This window comes from Phlebotomus papatasi, chromosome 3, assembly GCF_024763615.1.
Source record: "Phlebotomus papatasi isolate M1 chromosome 3, Ppap_2.1, whole genome shotgun sequence".
NCBI classification, from domain to species: Eukaryota; Metazoa; Arthropoda; class Insecta; order Diptera; family Psychodidae; genus Phlebotomus; species Phlebotomus papatasi.
In genome coordinates this window covers 64,186,740-64,201,537 of record NC_077224.1, presented here as the reverse complement: position 1 = coordinate 64,201,537, position 14,798 = coordinate 64,186,740, and the positions used below count along the sequence as shown (strand labels likewise).

The 14,798-nt window shown below is 33.3% G+C and overlaps 2 protein-coding genes across 3 annotated transcripts; one reads left to right on the top strand and one right to left on the bottom strand.

Moving 5' to 3' along the window:
* Positions 1-1,208: 1,208 nt before the first annotated feature.
* LOC129807187 (phospholipase A1-like) lies at positions 1,209-7,990 on the bottom strand. Of its 2 annotated transcripts, XM_055856282.1 has the most exons (4): positions 7,842-7,990; positions 7,480-7,591; positions 5,128-5,886; positions 1,209-1,436 (listed from the first exon to the last, which is right to left on the bottom strand). In XM_055856282.1, the coding sequence occupies exons 1-4, from the start codon at positions 7,888-7,890 to the stop codon at positions 1,265-1,267; spliced, it is 1,092 nt and encodes a 363-aa protein (XP_055712257.1). In that variant the 5' UTR covers positions 7,891-7,990; the 3' UTR covers positions 1,209-1,264. The 2 variants fall into 2 exon arrangements, with proteins under 2 accessions (XP_055712257.1, XP_055712256.1); XM_055856281.1 differs by having other exon boundaries at positions 7,480-7,990.
* A 4,312-nt stretch (positions 7,991-12,302) lies between these two features.
* On the top strand, positions 12,303-14,038 carry LOC129807185 (glycerate kinase). The gene has a single exon (XM_055856274.1). The coding sequence runs from the start codon at positions 12,390-12,392 to the stop codon at positions 13,899-13,901; it is 1,512 nt and encodes a 503-aa protein (XP_055712249.1). The 5' UTR covers positions 12,303-12,389; the 3' UTR covers positions 13,902-14,038.
* Positions 14,039-14,798: the final 760 nt, after the last annotated feature.

Genomic DNA, 14,798 nt, shown 5'->3' with positions numbered 1-14,798 from the left:
CCTGGGTGCAGCGGTTCCGCGGGGAACTGCCCCCGCACTGTAATCTAAATCTAATCTAAAATATCTCGTAGAGGAACTATGCCTTCTAGCGAGAGATATTTCTAAACATACGAATTGTGAGGAAATTATATTCTGCGGCCTCTGCGGCCACAGAAAAATGGCCGGACTTTCTAGTTCCTTATGACCCATTGTGACCCCTGACTTTAAACTATAAATCAAAGCGATGATCATCCATCATTCGCCAGATTTAAAACCCGGACATACTGAGTATATATGGAAATAGTACTACCTCGTGAGTGTGGTTTACGGTTAGAAGAATTCTACTGAAAATACATATGCTTTCAGGTGAATTGAAATCGAATAGCATTTGGTGCTCACTGGGTTGGTTCTTTTAAGATTGAACTGCTCTTCAATTCGGGCGGCAGTAAAAATTAAAAAGATTCTGTTGATATTTGTTAAGTTTGTTTATAATAACCCAAACTTTGTTTAGACCCGATCCCAAATTACCGAATTTGAGAGTTTACTCGTTTACTATACTATCTAATGAGGAAACCTCCATTAAGAATATCATGACATCTAAAACTAGTCCAGTTAGTGAAACTTGATATTAAGCAAGATTTTTCTGGATGTCGAAATTTTACGAGTTAATGATCAACTTAAAAGAAGCAAAGCTACAAATATGGCTTCGAGGAATATCAGATAAATTGTGAAAACCTACGTAGATACTAATCTTGTCGCTGATTGTGTAATGAGCCGAAGAGCTGAGGCAAAAAGTTAATGCATCTGATTGAGATTATGCGGATTGTATAAAAAGCTTTGAACTCGAGCACTGTGAAAAGTGCTTCATGCTTTGCACTCCATTTCTCTCACCAGTTCTTCCGTCGCAATTTCCAACACCACCACCAGCAACTTATTTTGAGAGACTTTTTTCTCTGCATTTCGCAAAAATTGATAAACGCGAGGGAAAGATGTACGGAAGAGAAATGTACGGCTAAAGGTATTCAATTGATTTTCCCGCGAATCTTTCACTCATGACGAGATCTTCAGTGATGTAGTTTTGTACGTGAAATATTTCTTGCACGTATGACTTAATCGTATGGGGATTGCTAAGTGAATTTCCCACAAGAGTTGCATAATTTTCCAACATTCGAAGATATGGTCATATGAATCCATCTGCACGGGCTGGTTTTAGATGAAAACTAGTCATATGGTTCATGATTATACCAATGTAATTTGTATAAAATATAGTTTTTGGATGAAAATATCAATAATCGGGAAAGGCATTATCCCAATCGTTGAAGATGTTGTAGTCGTAGTCGTTGTAGGCATTGTAGGTGCTATGTCCTTGCGTATCGTCCTGATATTCATCATTTTGACTGTTACCTTTGGCATATGGCGGTTTACTGTTTGTCCTGACAAAGTACAAGCCTCGCGTGCTGGAACGATAAATGGGGAGTAAAATTGCAAATTACTTGTGTTAACAACGCATTTTTTCAGTTTTAAATGCTATAAATGATTTTGCAATTTGGACAAAATTGCAGAGGAATGAGAGATAATCATATGAGTTTTGGAATTTAGGCCATCAAAAAAAGCGCCACATAATGTTTCGGATGCACTACGATCTTGACCTCAATTAATGATTTTTCTCTCGCATCTCCATATTTTGCGTCAATACTTGAGTCTCGTGTCACAGAAATGCGTGTTGGACAGAAATTATTTACCAAATCACTCTCTTTTTTGCCAAGTAACAATCAGTATTATATATTTGTTCAATTAACCATGACCTGCAAAGTTTCACTGGAACCTCTACATACGGAGGACCTTGACTTGAGATTTGAAGTACTCTGATGGACATTAGGCCACAAGCTTGGTCATATTTTCTGGGAATAGCTCAAGACTCGTTGAGGCCCCCGGTCAACTAGTCGAAGAATTTACTATCATGGTCAGCATTTAACATTACTTACTTGAGGCTAATTACTTTGATTTCCAAATCAATAATCCTATCATGATACAAATTTACAAAAAAAAGTTCAATCATTTTTTTTATGCATTCAAAGAATTAAATAAACATTAAATTTGCGAAATAATCATTTTATGGAAACTGGAAGCATAAAAATTATAAGAACTAATTAACAATAACTTTTAAATTTTTATATTTCGCTCATGAAGGCTAAAAATGTATTTAATTATGAATACAAATGTCTTGACAAGAATGGCAATCTTGAATAAAGGATCATTTAGAAAATTAAATAAATTAAGAATTACAGAAATAGCCAATGCAGTTCTAAAGCCAAAATAAGCATGGATTACTGAGGAAATAAAGAGTATAGGGTGGAGTCTACACTTATGAATGTTATGGACAGCTTGCAAAAATCTTAAGTTGTTACACGAAACTGATTTCGAAAACCACACAAATTGTTAATTACATCATAAACTAATGTTTTTATGACTTTTCGAAATCTGTTTTAGGTAAGAACTTAAGATTTTTGCATGCTGTCCATAAGTGTATAACATCCATAAGTGTAGACTCCACCCTACTTATAGAAAATGATTAGTAAAAATTGAGAATATAATTTTGGGAACTTATCTAAAATTTAAGCAAATCGGTTGAAAAATAGACCCTGCAAGGTGGTTAAAATTTGATCTTCGAAAATTCGATATCGAAATATTTGCGAACGTAGGTGTCCAAGGACAAAATACTCGCCTTGACTACCTATTTAAGGTAGTAAAGGGGGTGGGGGGAAAGAAAAAAGAAGCTCCTAGATAATGTTGACTTATTGGGAGGAGGGGGGTAGAAGACCGGAAGCCGTTATCCCTTACAGTTTAGCCTCTAGCCGTGTCACAGGCTTTCGAGCAAATATAAAATATTTTTGAAAAATATTTGAGAAAGATTCATCAATTTCGGGTACTATACCGACTCATAACCGACTAAGTCCGATACAGTCGGATTGGAAATTTCAAGATCTTTTAAAAAAGTCCAAATTTAAGCAAATCGGTTAATAATAGGCCGTTCAAAGTGACTAAACCTTGATCTTCGAAAATTCGATATCGGAATGATTTTCGAACATGGGTGTGCAAGGACGAAATATTCACTTTAACTACCTCTAAAACATATTCGAAAATTAAAGAAATCGTTGGATCCGTTTTCGAAATAAACCAAAAAACATGGTTTAGGAAGAGAAGGAGGAGGCTGGAGGGAAAATAAAAAAGACTGTCTTAGATAATGTTGACTTATATAGGGGGGTCGTCAAAGACAGGAATTCGATATCTCTTAGCCTTTGGCCTCTAGGCGTTTCACAAATTAAAAATTAAAATGGATTCTGCTCTTCATCTTTGAGTTCAAGAAGTAAAATTAAATGTGGTCAATGAAAATTAAATTTGAGCAGTATAATTAATCGAGCACACCTCTTAGATCAAAAAATTTTCATAAAATCAAAAGTTAAATCTCTTTCTTTCTTAAACGTTTTGCACATCTATTTCTCATTCCTTCGCACTCCAAAATCGGTTGAGCTAATTTTAGTTTGTTATGATGTTTAAAGGAAGAAGAAGATTTCGAAAGAGTGAAATAGACATATGCAATTGTATTGACAATTGGAAGTTAATAGATGTAGTTCGGTCAGTTTTTATTGATGAGAATTAAATGAAGAAGGGGACAACAATCCCCGAAACGTCGTAAAGAGAAAAAAGGAATAAATCCTAACCAGGTCAAAACCCGTGTTTTAATTCTCATTGGAAGTTAATTCAGACTTCATGAAATTTCCCTGATCAAAAAATGTGCCGGCGGCAAAAACTAAGAAATTTTGGTCAGAGAAAACTTAAATCAAGTAAAATAAAAACCTGTATATTTTTTCCTCACCCTAATATCCATGAAAATTTCACAATTTTTAAAGTTCCAAATTAAATTACAGTTAAAAATTGATTTTTTAAGAAGTTCGTTAAAGTTTGTACTTTTTCACAAACACTGTTCGGAAATCGTTCTATATTCGATCGCTCAGAATAAAAAACGAATAACTCGCAGTATGCAAATTTTACAGGAGAGCGATTTGAAGCTGAGATTTTACATGCAGGTTATAGGATTTTTGAAACTTAAAAACTCTGTAACTTTGAAAATAATTATCTTTCGAGTATAATATTCATAGATAAGTTTTAGGGTATAAAGAAGTATCCAAAAAGCGAATAAAACGAATTTTGTAAAAAAACGGATTTGTTCGATTTATATTCTGAGTCGTCGATTTGTTCGTAAAATTTTGTCAAACAAATGTTCGTATTTTTTTGACAAACATTGCAGCAAATGTTCACAAACGTTGTTCTAAATATAATCAAATTTCGAACATTTCTTGTTCTTTTATTTGTTTGTAAATATTCGTAGGCACATAGAAAATTGTTTGAAAATCTTGTCATTTGTTCGTTATATTTTGTCAGACAAACAAAAATCTACGAGCAAATATTTGTAAAAGAACAAGAAGTGTTCGTCATGTGATCATGTTACGAACAAAGTTTGTGAAAAAATACAAACTTTTACCAACTTTTTATTGGAACATAGGAGTTACGATCATTTAGTAAGTCCCTAATGGGAATTTACAAATATTTACGAAAAATTGTATGAAATATTTTTTTCCGTGTAGTTTATGAGACTTTCTCAAGAATTGCATCAGGAATCTCGGAATTAACATTTTGCGTGAATTAAGAAATTTTTATTATAGAGAAATTCAGGGAAGTAAATTTGTCAAATTTCGTAACATCATGACTCATCATTTATCACGTTCATGACATTCACTTCCAAACAAGATCGCAAATCGCAAAGTTCAATCTCAAATCTGAAACAACAACAGACCAAGATCTCTTAAGATAAAAGCCCCTTTTATTAGATTAAATTACTTGATCGTTAGATAATCGCCAAGCCCTCACTTTAGAAATTTTATTCCATGAAAATTATTGTTATTCCATTGTGTTAATGTAAAAACATAAAGCTATTATTTTATGTCTGTGATAGGAAGTGTGAGGTGAATTATGTGTCACCTCCACTAAAATCTTTCCACCAGAGTCAAGGCATTGAAAGTCACGCATCACGTTACTTTCTCCTGGCGAATCATCACGATCTCGGCCAATAAAAATTCCCGCACTTACTCATTTGGTGTGTGAAATCCCATTAGGGCTGTCTCCCCGTACTTCCGACAAAATCCAAGGATGTAGGCATACCAATGGGGACACTTGTAGCCCCAGAAACCCCGAGAGCTGTTGATGGACTCAGCAAAATAGATGGGAGCCCGGACGTGATTACAAGAGCCGGGAGTCATTTCTGCCTGGCTGTAGCATCCAGGTTGACTGAATCCACCGTTCATGAAGAAGTCCACATGCCCCGTGGGTAGAAAGAGACCTCTACCGAAGCTATCTGTATGGATGACATCCACAAAATCCGCATCACCTGGATCAATGCGATCTTTGGATGAGGCAGTGATAAAAAGTGGCTTCGCTGGATCTAATGCTGTAACGCGTCTTAGTTTACCAGACGTCAGGTAATTCCCAATCATTCCAACCACATGGGCTCCTAAACTAAAGCCAATGGCATGAAAGGCATCCAAAGGAACAATTTCATCGTCCACAAGATAATCGATCATCTGAGCTGTGCAATTGGCCACAACTTGGAGATTCCTAACGGCCGTTAGGTAGCAAGGAAACCTCGCAAGGGGTTCATAGTCAACAGAGATAACATTGTAGTCATCATGCTCAAATAGTGCTGGTCGTATTTCAGTATTTGGTGAGAAATTTCGATGTCCAGTGAATCCGTGAACCAGAATAATAACGGGTCTTTTTACAAAATCTTCCTCGTAAGCCCCTTGCTCCTCTTTGACGATCTTCAGTTCAGTAGGATTATCTTGGCTTGACCTGTAATATTTATAAATCCAACTTGAAATCCCACAGCTTTAGGTTTAAAAACCCTATAACTTAATTTTTATCGAAAAATGCAATGAACTGTCAGGCAGCACTTGCAGAAATACGGTATCATATTTGAATGTTTTCAAGTTCAAACACAAGTTCATGTTCTTTTACTCTTTTTTTAGCTTCAAAAAAATTTGCATATTGTCTTGTCTGCGAGGTTGATATGCTTGAGTAAGTTCAAATATTGAATTCCTGTATTGAGCGTTGAAAATCAATTAAATACATTATTTAAAAAAATGAAAAAAATAAGGTCGGAGATTTAAGCAAATGTGAACCCATGGGTGATCTTTTTAAAGGATCTTTTCTGAGTTATGTATTGATAAACGATTTCTATCGCTAGTCCTCTGAACTTTGAACACATTCTATACTCTACAATTTTTATATTATACTTGTTTTTCTTTCAATTTTCAGATAAAAAACAAATAAAGATTTAAGGTCAGGATCAATTTTACCGTCAGCTTACCATCACTAAATTTTCAATGCTTCTCAAATGTTCAATTCTTATTTAAGAGTAAGCATTACTTAATCTAAGATATAGAGGAAAGTACTCTTCCTTCGAACTTTCATGCCTTCGAATAATGTGAATTTTCTTTTATTTATTTCTATATAAGAGATTTGACTTTATTGTCACATAATTATTAATAAAATCGATAATAAACTAACTATTATTTAATAAAAATGTGTAAATCTTTTGAACAAAATTAAAGAAAATTCACATTATTCGAAGGCATGAACGTTCGAAGGGAGAGTACTTTCCCCTATTATAAATAAATATTATGCAAATTATTTAGGAGAAAGTACTCTCCCTTCGAACGTTCATACCTTTGAATAATATGAATTTCTTTTGCTTTTCCTAAGATACTTCAACATTACTTATCACGTAATTATTATTAACAATGTTTTTTATGGAACGCGTTTTATGGCGAAAAATCATTGTTGTTTGGTGTCTGAAAGGATCAGCATTCCCAACGAACCCGGAAGGATACTTTATCTTACCTTATCTTTCTTCTGAAAATATTTATTTTCAATCAAAATTTGTCATAGAGGAAAGTGCCTAAGCTTTATAATGACTAAATTTTCCTTATATATTTTTTTTAATATGTGTGACTCATCGCACACATATTCTAAAAACTAGGGCAAAGTTTCGTGTTTTTAAAATATTGTACGGAGTCACATTTATTCAGAAAAATTTAGTCATTATGAAGCTTGGGACTTTGCAAAGCATGGGCACTTTCCCATATGAATTGTCGGGTCCAAAACATTTTGAAAAAAATTATAATAATTAAATAATATTTGTAACTTGTAAACATTAAAAAAAACACTCTACAAATGTATTTTATGTTTTCTGTATTTTTTTTTTATTTTTTAGGATTTGGTATGAATTATATGTTTTTAGAATTTAAAAGCCGATATTCTATTAATTTTTTTTTTAATCTTAAAACAATGCATCTTGATTATACACCATTAGCACATATTAAGTTAGGACCTATCTCACTTACAATTTATTTAAATAAATATTCTTGACGTCACTTGACGTACCTTGTGTAATGCCAAAACGTTACGTCTTTATTTGGACAAATGTGCTCAGCATCTTTGCATCCAAATAAAAATCCATTAAAATCATCTTCTGCGCGACATTGTGAAAAAGACACTGAAAATGCAATCAAAGGTGCACAAAATACAGCAATTATCGAGTTCGAAATCATAAGAAAATATTTCGAATATTCCAAGTTTTTTCCAAAATATTACATAAATAAAACTTTTTTTTTTTTAAAATTCACTATGCCACATGAATTTTTAATTCCAAACGCTGATTTTGAAATAAGATTAAATTAATCCACTGAAAAGTCAACAGTTCATCTTAGAAAGATCACACAATTATTTAACACTTTAAACTGTACCTGACAATAAATAAAAAATAACAATAAATATTTCACTTTGCGCTATCATATTCTTACACTTTAACGAGACATTTAAATTCTGATTTATTTTACGAGCAAATGTACGACTTCCTTTCCTGTCTTTATTTACCAGAACACTATTTACAAGTACTGGCGAGAACCGATTTATACTATCAAAAATTTTCATATCAGTAACTTTTCTTTGCCAATTAACATGGAAAAGGTGATTTGCGCATTAAATGATAGCTTTTTACACATGTATTGCGATGTCTCGTAGGGTTGTTTGACTTTAATAAAAAAAAAACATCGAGAAAAGCGGAAAAGCAAATAGAGAAACAATTAAATAGGTTTTCACTGTATTGGAAATACGATTTGGTTTTCTTAATAATATCACTATTTTATCTGTTCCGTTTTATACTATTATTTTATCTAAAAATGTCAGCATTTACAAATTAGAAATTCATAAAGGGGAGACTATGGCAAAACTTGTCAAAACGCATATTTAATTCTTTACGAGCTCTGAGAAAACTTAAACATTTTATAATGAGCATATTCTTATAGGAAATTTACTGCTCTACAATATTGCAGAAGACTATTTTCCTTTATCTCGAAAGAAATGTGATTTTCGAATCATTTTCTAAAAGTCGATTTTGTGGAGATTCCCAAAATTGCTGGGGCAAATTTTGTCAGCCTTCGGATAATTTGTGACGCAAATTCTCGCAAACGTTAAGAATATCAAATAGACATATTTATATAGGAAATTTATTCCTCTACAACTTTGTCGAAGACAATTTTTCTCTATCTTAACGAGAAATGTGCTTAAATTGAGCTAATCACTATTGATATTTTCTGTAAGCCAAATATTCTAAAAATAGGGCTCAAAATTTCATTATTTTTTATTTTACATAATCCTTCCTTAAATCCCTTGAAACTTTGTAAGTTTAAGAAGGTTTACGAAGGTTATCTATAATAAAAATTTCAAGCCTCGATCTCTTTTATTTTAAAAAATAGTGAATATTGCAATTTTCGTTTTGACAAATTTCGCCCCAGTCTCCCCTTCTTGCGAAAAATTTTACAGACAAACCTTAAGTAATTTGCATAGGAAGAACTATTCCTGAAATTTGTCCATTATATAAGACTTCATTATCATCATCATTTTCAACCACTTATCCCTAAAACTCCATTGAACTCGGCAAAAATCTTTTGCAGCATAACATTTCATAAAATTGGTTTTTTAAAATCAAGTAAAATTCATATTTTTAAAAATTGTTTAGTAGTGTATTAGCCAAATTCTCCTTATCGAAATTTCAACTATCCGTAACTAAATCTTCTATTTTCCTTTCTGGAAATTTTTAAATAATGCTTTCTGCCTCTATGTAAGTGAATAAATGAAATTATTTATTTTATTCACATTGATTACTTAATATGGTGTTATGTGAAATTAGTCTTTATAATTTTTTTTACGCGTGCTTTGATTTTTTTCAAAGAAATCTGCTATAGTGACAGTTGTACAAATATTAAATCTAGCTTGGATACACTGAAGAGGATTGAGATCTTTTTCTGAGTAAACTCGAAATGCATGCAAATAGATCTGAAGTTGAAGGGTATAATGCAGTAATTTTGAGCCGAATTTGTGGATAAGTGATAAATGCAAAATTTGTTTAAATTCAAAACTGCTGATAAGCCTAAGTTATGTCCTAGACACACTTACGACTTAAACCGAGAGACGACTTAATGGAAAATGATGAACATGATGGAAATGTAGTATAACCATTATTTCTAATATAATTCCTAACTACATTAAAAAAATTTCGTAAATGTTTAAGCATTCCTGTCGGGGACTTACGAAATGCTCGCAAATCGTATAACCCACAGACTAGTTTGTAAAAGTTTGCACTTTTTTCATAATCATTGTTCCTAACATGATCACTTGACAAGCGTTTTCTGTATTTTTTACAAACGTTTATCAGTAAATATTTGTAAACACACAAAAATGTGCGTAAAATTTTATCATTTGTTCGTAGATTTTTTTGTCTAGCAAAAATTTACGAACAAATGTCAAAATTTTACAAACATTTTTTATGTGTTTGCAAGCAATTACGAACAAATGTTAGTAAAAATACAAAAAAAAAAAACGCTCGTCAAGCGATTTTGTTACGAACACTGATTGTGATAAAAGTACAGACTTTTACAAACTTGTTTGTGAGTTATACGATACGAGCATTTCATGAGTTCCCAATAGGAATTCCATAACATTTACAGTAGAACCCCGCTATAGGCCATTGCTCTATAGTCCACAATTTATCGACCATTGATTTCAAAACACATTTTGTCATAGCTATTTTAATATTTTTGGCAAACTTTATTGAGTAGTTGTGATAATTGTGATCTATAATGAAGAGAGCGAGGACAAGTACCATAATCGCAAAGAAAGTGGAAGCCGTCGAGCAATTTCAATACTAAAAGTCGTTGATAATTTTAAAAAATGACATGGACTATAGTGCGACCCAAGTGTCAAATCTGGTACAAAATATGGCCTATAGCGAGGCTCTACTGTACGAACAATTTGATTCAATTTTTTTCACAATTTTTTTCTGTGTAGAGCCAGCTCAACATCGAGAATCAAGACGAATTCAATTTAGAGCAGAAGTTGCGGATTTGATAGAATAATTTCGAGTCATCATTTTTAAATAAATAAAAATTTTGTGCTTTAATCACAATATTAAGGATTTTGATGAACTTCCAGAAAGATGATAATAATAGTGGAAAGTGGACTATAATACCCTCTATAATTATTTTGCCCAGGAACTTGATCTTATCGGTTGCTCTGGAGCCGAGATAATTTAATTTATTTTTTGAGCTCAATTTTTAACCATCTTAGAGAGCGTATAATTTCCATTTACAGACCATTTATAATTTCACAACGTTATTATGGAAGAACTTAACCTTTTTTTTTACACTAAAACGACAAAATCGAACAGATTGCATAAATTCGTTAAGCGAGAGTAGAAATATCTGAGTTTATGTGTTATGAGAATTGTTTTTTTCCTAGTATGGTGTTTGTAATGTTGGTCCCCAAAGTTCACATATTCCAGAAATTTTTAGTGTTCTGTAAAAGCATCCATTTGCGATCTTACTCACCAAATTCGATCATTTTAGAACCGAAGATGCAGTATTTTGAATTTCGTAACCTTTGACCTCCCATATCACTGGTTCTACCGCAACCACAAGGAATCCACACCATTTTTGGAATTTTATTTACCTTGACTCTATATTTTGATGAACTTGCACAATGGCATTTTCGAGAAAAAATAATTTGATTTTTTTAAACTATTGCAACGACCCCAGTGAATTTTTGAACGGTCTTTTGAAAGTTCTCGTCATGAATAAACCGAAAACAACAATCTCATCTTACAAAGAATGTTTGTAAAAAAATACAAGCTTTTACGAACTTTTTTGTGGGTTGGTTATACGATTTATGAGTATTTCGTAAGTCCCCAAAAGGAATTCACAAACATTTACGAACAATTTTACGGAATATTTTTTCTGTGTAGGTCCACTTATTAAAAAAAATGAAATTTTCTAACTCGAATCAGGGGGGTCGGTAGTCTTGAGTATTTTTTAATCGAAAGCTCTAAAGCTCAGTAAAAATATTAAAATTTTAGCTTAAGCTATGCCATAAGGAGGAAACCGTTGAGAAAATGAAATAGGAAGAATCTTCTAAATAAAGGAAGAAAGGGTAAGGGTAGGGATTAGTGCATAAAGTTGTAATTTTCATCTAATAAATATTTTAAATTGTATCGAAAATCACATGTCAATATATCTCTTATTTTAGTAGTGATTACTCTATAAAACTCGTCCATACGATTAGTGAAAATTTGATGCATCCATATATTCGTAATCAAAGAGTCGCAGGAAAGGAGTTTGGAAAAGTTTCAGCCCGATCAAAGAACAATAAATTTGGAGAGGATACTCGGGATCGGGAATATTGTAAAGTTTCTCTGTAGTATTTTTTAAAATTCCTTATGGAAGTATACAAAAATAAACTTTTTATATCAAGAAGTTACAGGACATTGAGAAATGTTGAACTATATCCTGAACAGTCAATTAATGCGACCACTTTTTTCGTCTTGTTAATTTTTTTTCGTCTTGTTGAACATCTGATTGTATACTTTTTGTTGTAAACATATCTGTCTTTTTATATTAAAAATGTATAATATTGTGTAGTCCCAATTTGTTGCATTCAACCGGTGCATTAGTCACCAAATTAATATCTTATTCTATTCTATTCACTTAAGGATAATAGATCTGAAAATCAAAAGAATGACCTTGTACATTAGGTAAAAATTTGCGAAATCATTGATAAAATAATTCCTATAAATATCGTCCTATACAATTTAACTTGTCGGTTAAAAGATTTGATTTAATTTCAATCAAAAGAGAAACGTGTTTTACTAACTTCAGCGTTATCGACATTGTCGTGGATTTTTGTTTGTGCTCTTATCAGTAATTCTTCTCAGACACTTCAAAGTTTTGTGTACCCCGACTATGTACAAGAGTGTGACTAGAATGGAAACCGTGCTTAAGAATATTTTTCTCAAGAGTGTAGAATCAGTTAAGATTAGAAATTTATTTGAACGCCAAAAATGCATGAGAATGTGCCGTGAAGAAGACCGATTGTTTGTGGAAATCTCGCCGGTGATTGACAAAAGGCTTCCCCTTCGGGTTGATATCACCGATAAGCAATGCCATGTTGTAGGCTTCGGTAAAGCAGTCTTTGGGATGGCAATAGAAGTGGAACGTATTTTAGATACTCACCTTAAATCCGGTATTCTTAGTGTACCTTGTGGAACATTGGACAAATTCAAAAATACAGATACGCAGCTTAATTCCAACGGTCGGATTGAAGTGTTTGAGGGAGCCAAGAACAATCTTCCCGATAGAGATGCCCACAGCACGGCAATTAAAATTAAAGACTTTGTATCGCGGCTTTCGAATGATGATGTGCTGTTTGTGTTGATTTCTGGTGGAGGTAGTGCTCTGCTTCCTCTTCCTGATCCCTCAGTGACGCTTGAAGAGAAAATGCTAGTGGTGAAGATGTTAGCAAGGAGTGGTGCTACTATTAATGAACTTAACACCGTTAGAATTGCAATATCAAGTATTAAGGGTGGAAAATTATCTGTTGCTGCTAAAAATGCTCATAAGATCGTGTCTTTGGTGATTTCGGACATTGTTGGGGATCCGATTGATCTTATTGCCAGTGGACCAACTTACATTTCCGGAATGAATTATCAAAAGTCTGCAAATGACATTATCGATAAGTATGGGCTAAGGGGACAGCTTCCGAAAGCAGTTGAGGATCTGTTAGCGAAATTAATTGCAAAGGAAGAAATGAAGATCACTAATAATCATCTTGCGATCATTGCAAATAATTCAATAGCTGTGAACACAGCTCTGCAAGAAGCTGAAAAGTTAGGATATCACGCGGTCTGTTTGTCAAAAGTCATTGAGTGCGATGTAGAGAGGCTAAGTGAGGTTTATCTTAAACTGATCTTTGTCTTAAAGGACTATATGACATTCGGAAATGAGAAAGATTTGCAGACTAAATTGAAGGCGATTTTAGAAGATTTGAAGTATGAAGTTGGATTTATTGATCAGATTCTAGAGGTTCTGAAAGCAAGGACCAAGTCTGGGATCTGCATTGTTGCTGGAGGTGAGACAACCGTTGAAGTTAAAGGTTCAGGGATAGGTGGCCGAAATCAGGAACTTACTCTTCGCGTCCTTAAGAAAGTTTTGGATCAGGATCAATCTTACGATTTCGGAGACGTAGGCTTCCTTTCAGCTGGAACGGACGGGATTGATGGACCAACTCCAGCAGCAGGGGCTGTGGGGACTCTTTCAACGTTTCGACAATACTCAGACTCTTCCTTGCAAGCTTACCTCTCATCAAATGATTCCTACACCTTTTGGAATAAAACCTGCCCCAGAGGCCATATTGTTATAGGACATACAGGCACAAATGTAATGGACCTGCATGTACTCCTCTTGCCATTCTCATAGCGCGCAGTGCGATGGCGATAGCATCTCGATGTCGGAGGAATGTGAGGCATTAACATTCATTAATGATGATGATACCAGAGTGAAATTAATTCAATTCCTGTTTATGGGTGTCAATTTACAATAAATGCCTACAATGACGTGGTTGTTTGAAAGAAAAGCCAAAGCGGAATAAAAGTAAACTGCACACACTTCCAAAGTGCGAATAAATATGAGATGGTGCCTCCATATAATGTTATTTTTGAGCTGATTTACTCATATCCGGTTTTCCAAGATCTCAATCCACCACCTACAATTTTTGCGCCATTGTACAAACCACAACAAGACTGTCGTGGCCTGATGCTGGGTATCTTTTAATTAACAATTAGGGAACTTACTTTGCCAGACTAATAGACGGCAATGATGCTCTTCGCATTTTTTTCTCTCATTCGCTCAATGTTTAAACTTCTCAGACCAACACAGGGAATCGTCAACAGCTCTCCAACTTGTGATATTTGTGTTGAAAAAAAAGTCTTTTACTTTTTTTCAGTGTGCGTGCAACTAACAAGTCCTCTTGTGTTGTTTTTCACCACAAAAATTTCATTTCTTGTAAATTTCACGCGAAATGCAGTGATGGTTTAACTAAATGTGGAGAATAAAATTTGAAATTAAAACGGTTTATTTACCTATTTTTTTAATTGTTTAATTATTGTCAATCCATTATAAATTATCTCTATGATTTTATGTATAATGCTTCATGACGTATACACATAAGTAAATATATAAAATTTTGCATCTTTTTCTAAAATTAAATAAAAAATAAATAAAGCGATAACCTAAGCGGTAAACTTTTTTTAGAACGTTTTAACTTTTGTGTACTAAAACATGTATTAATGGAATTATTTTAATGGAAAGGTAAGT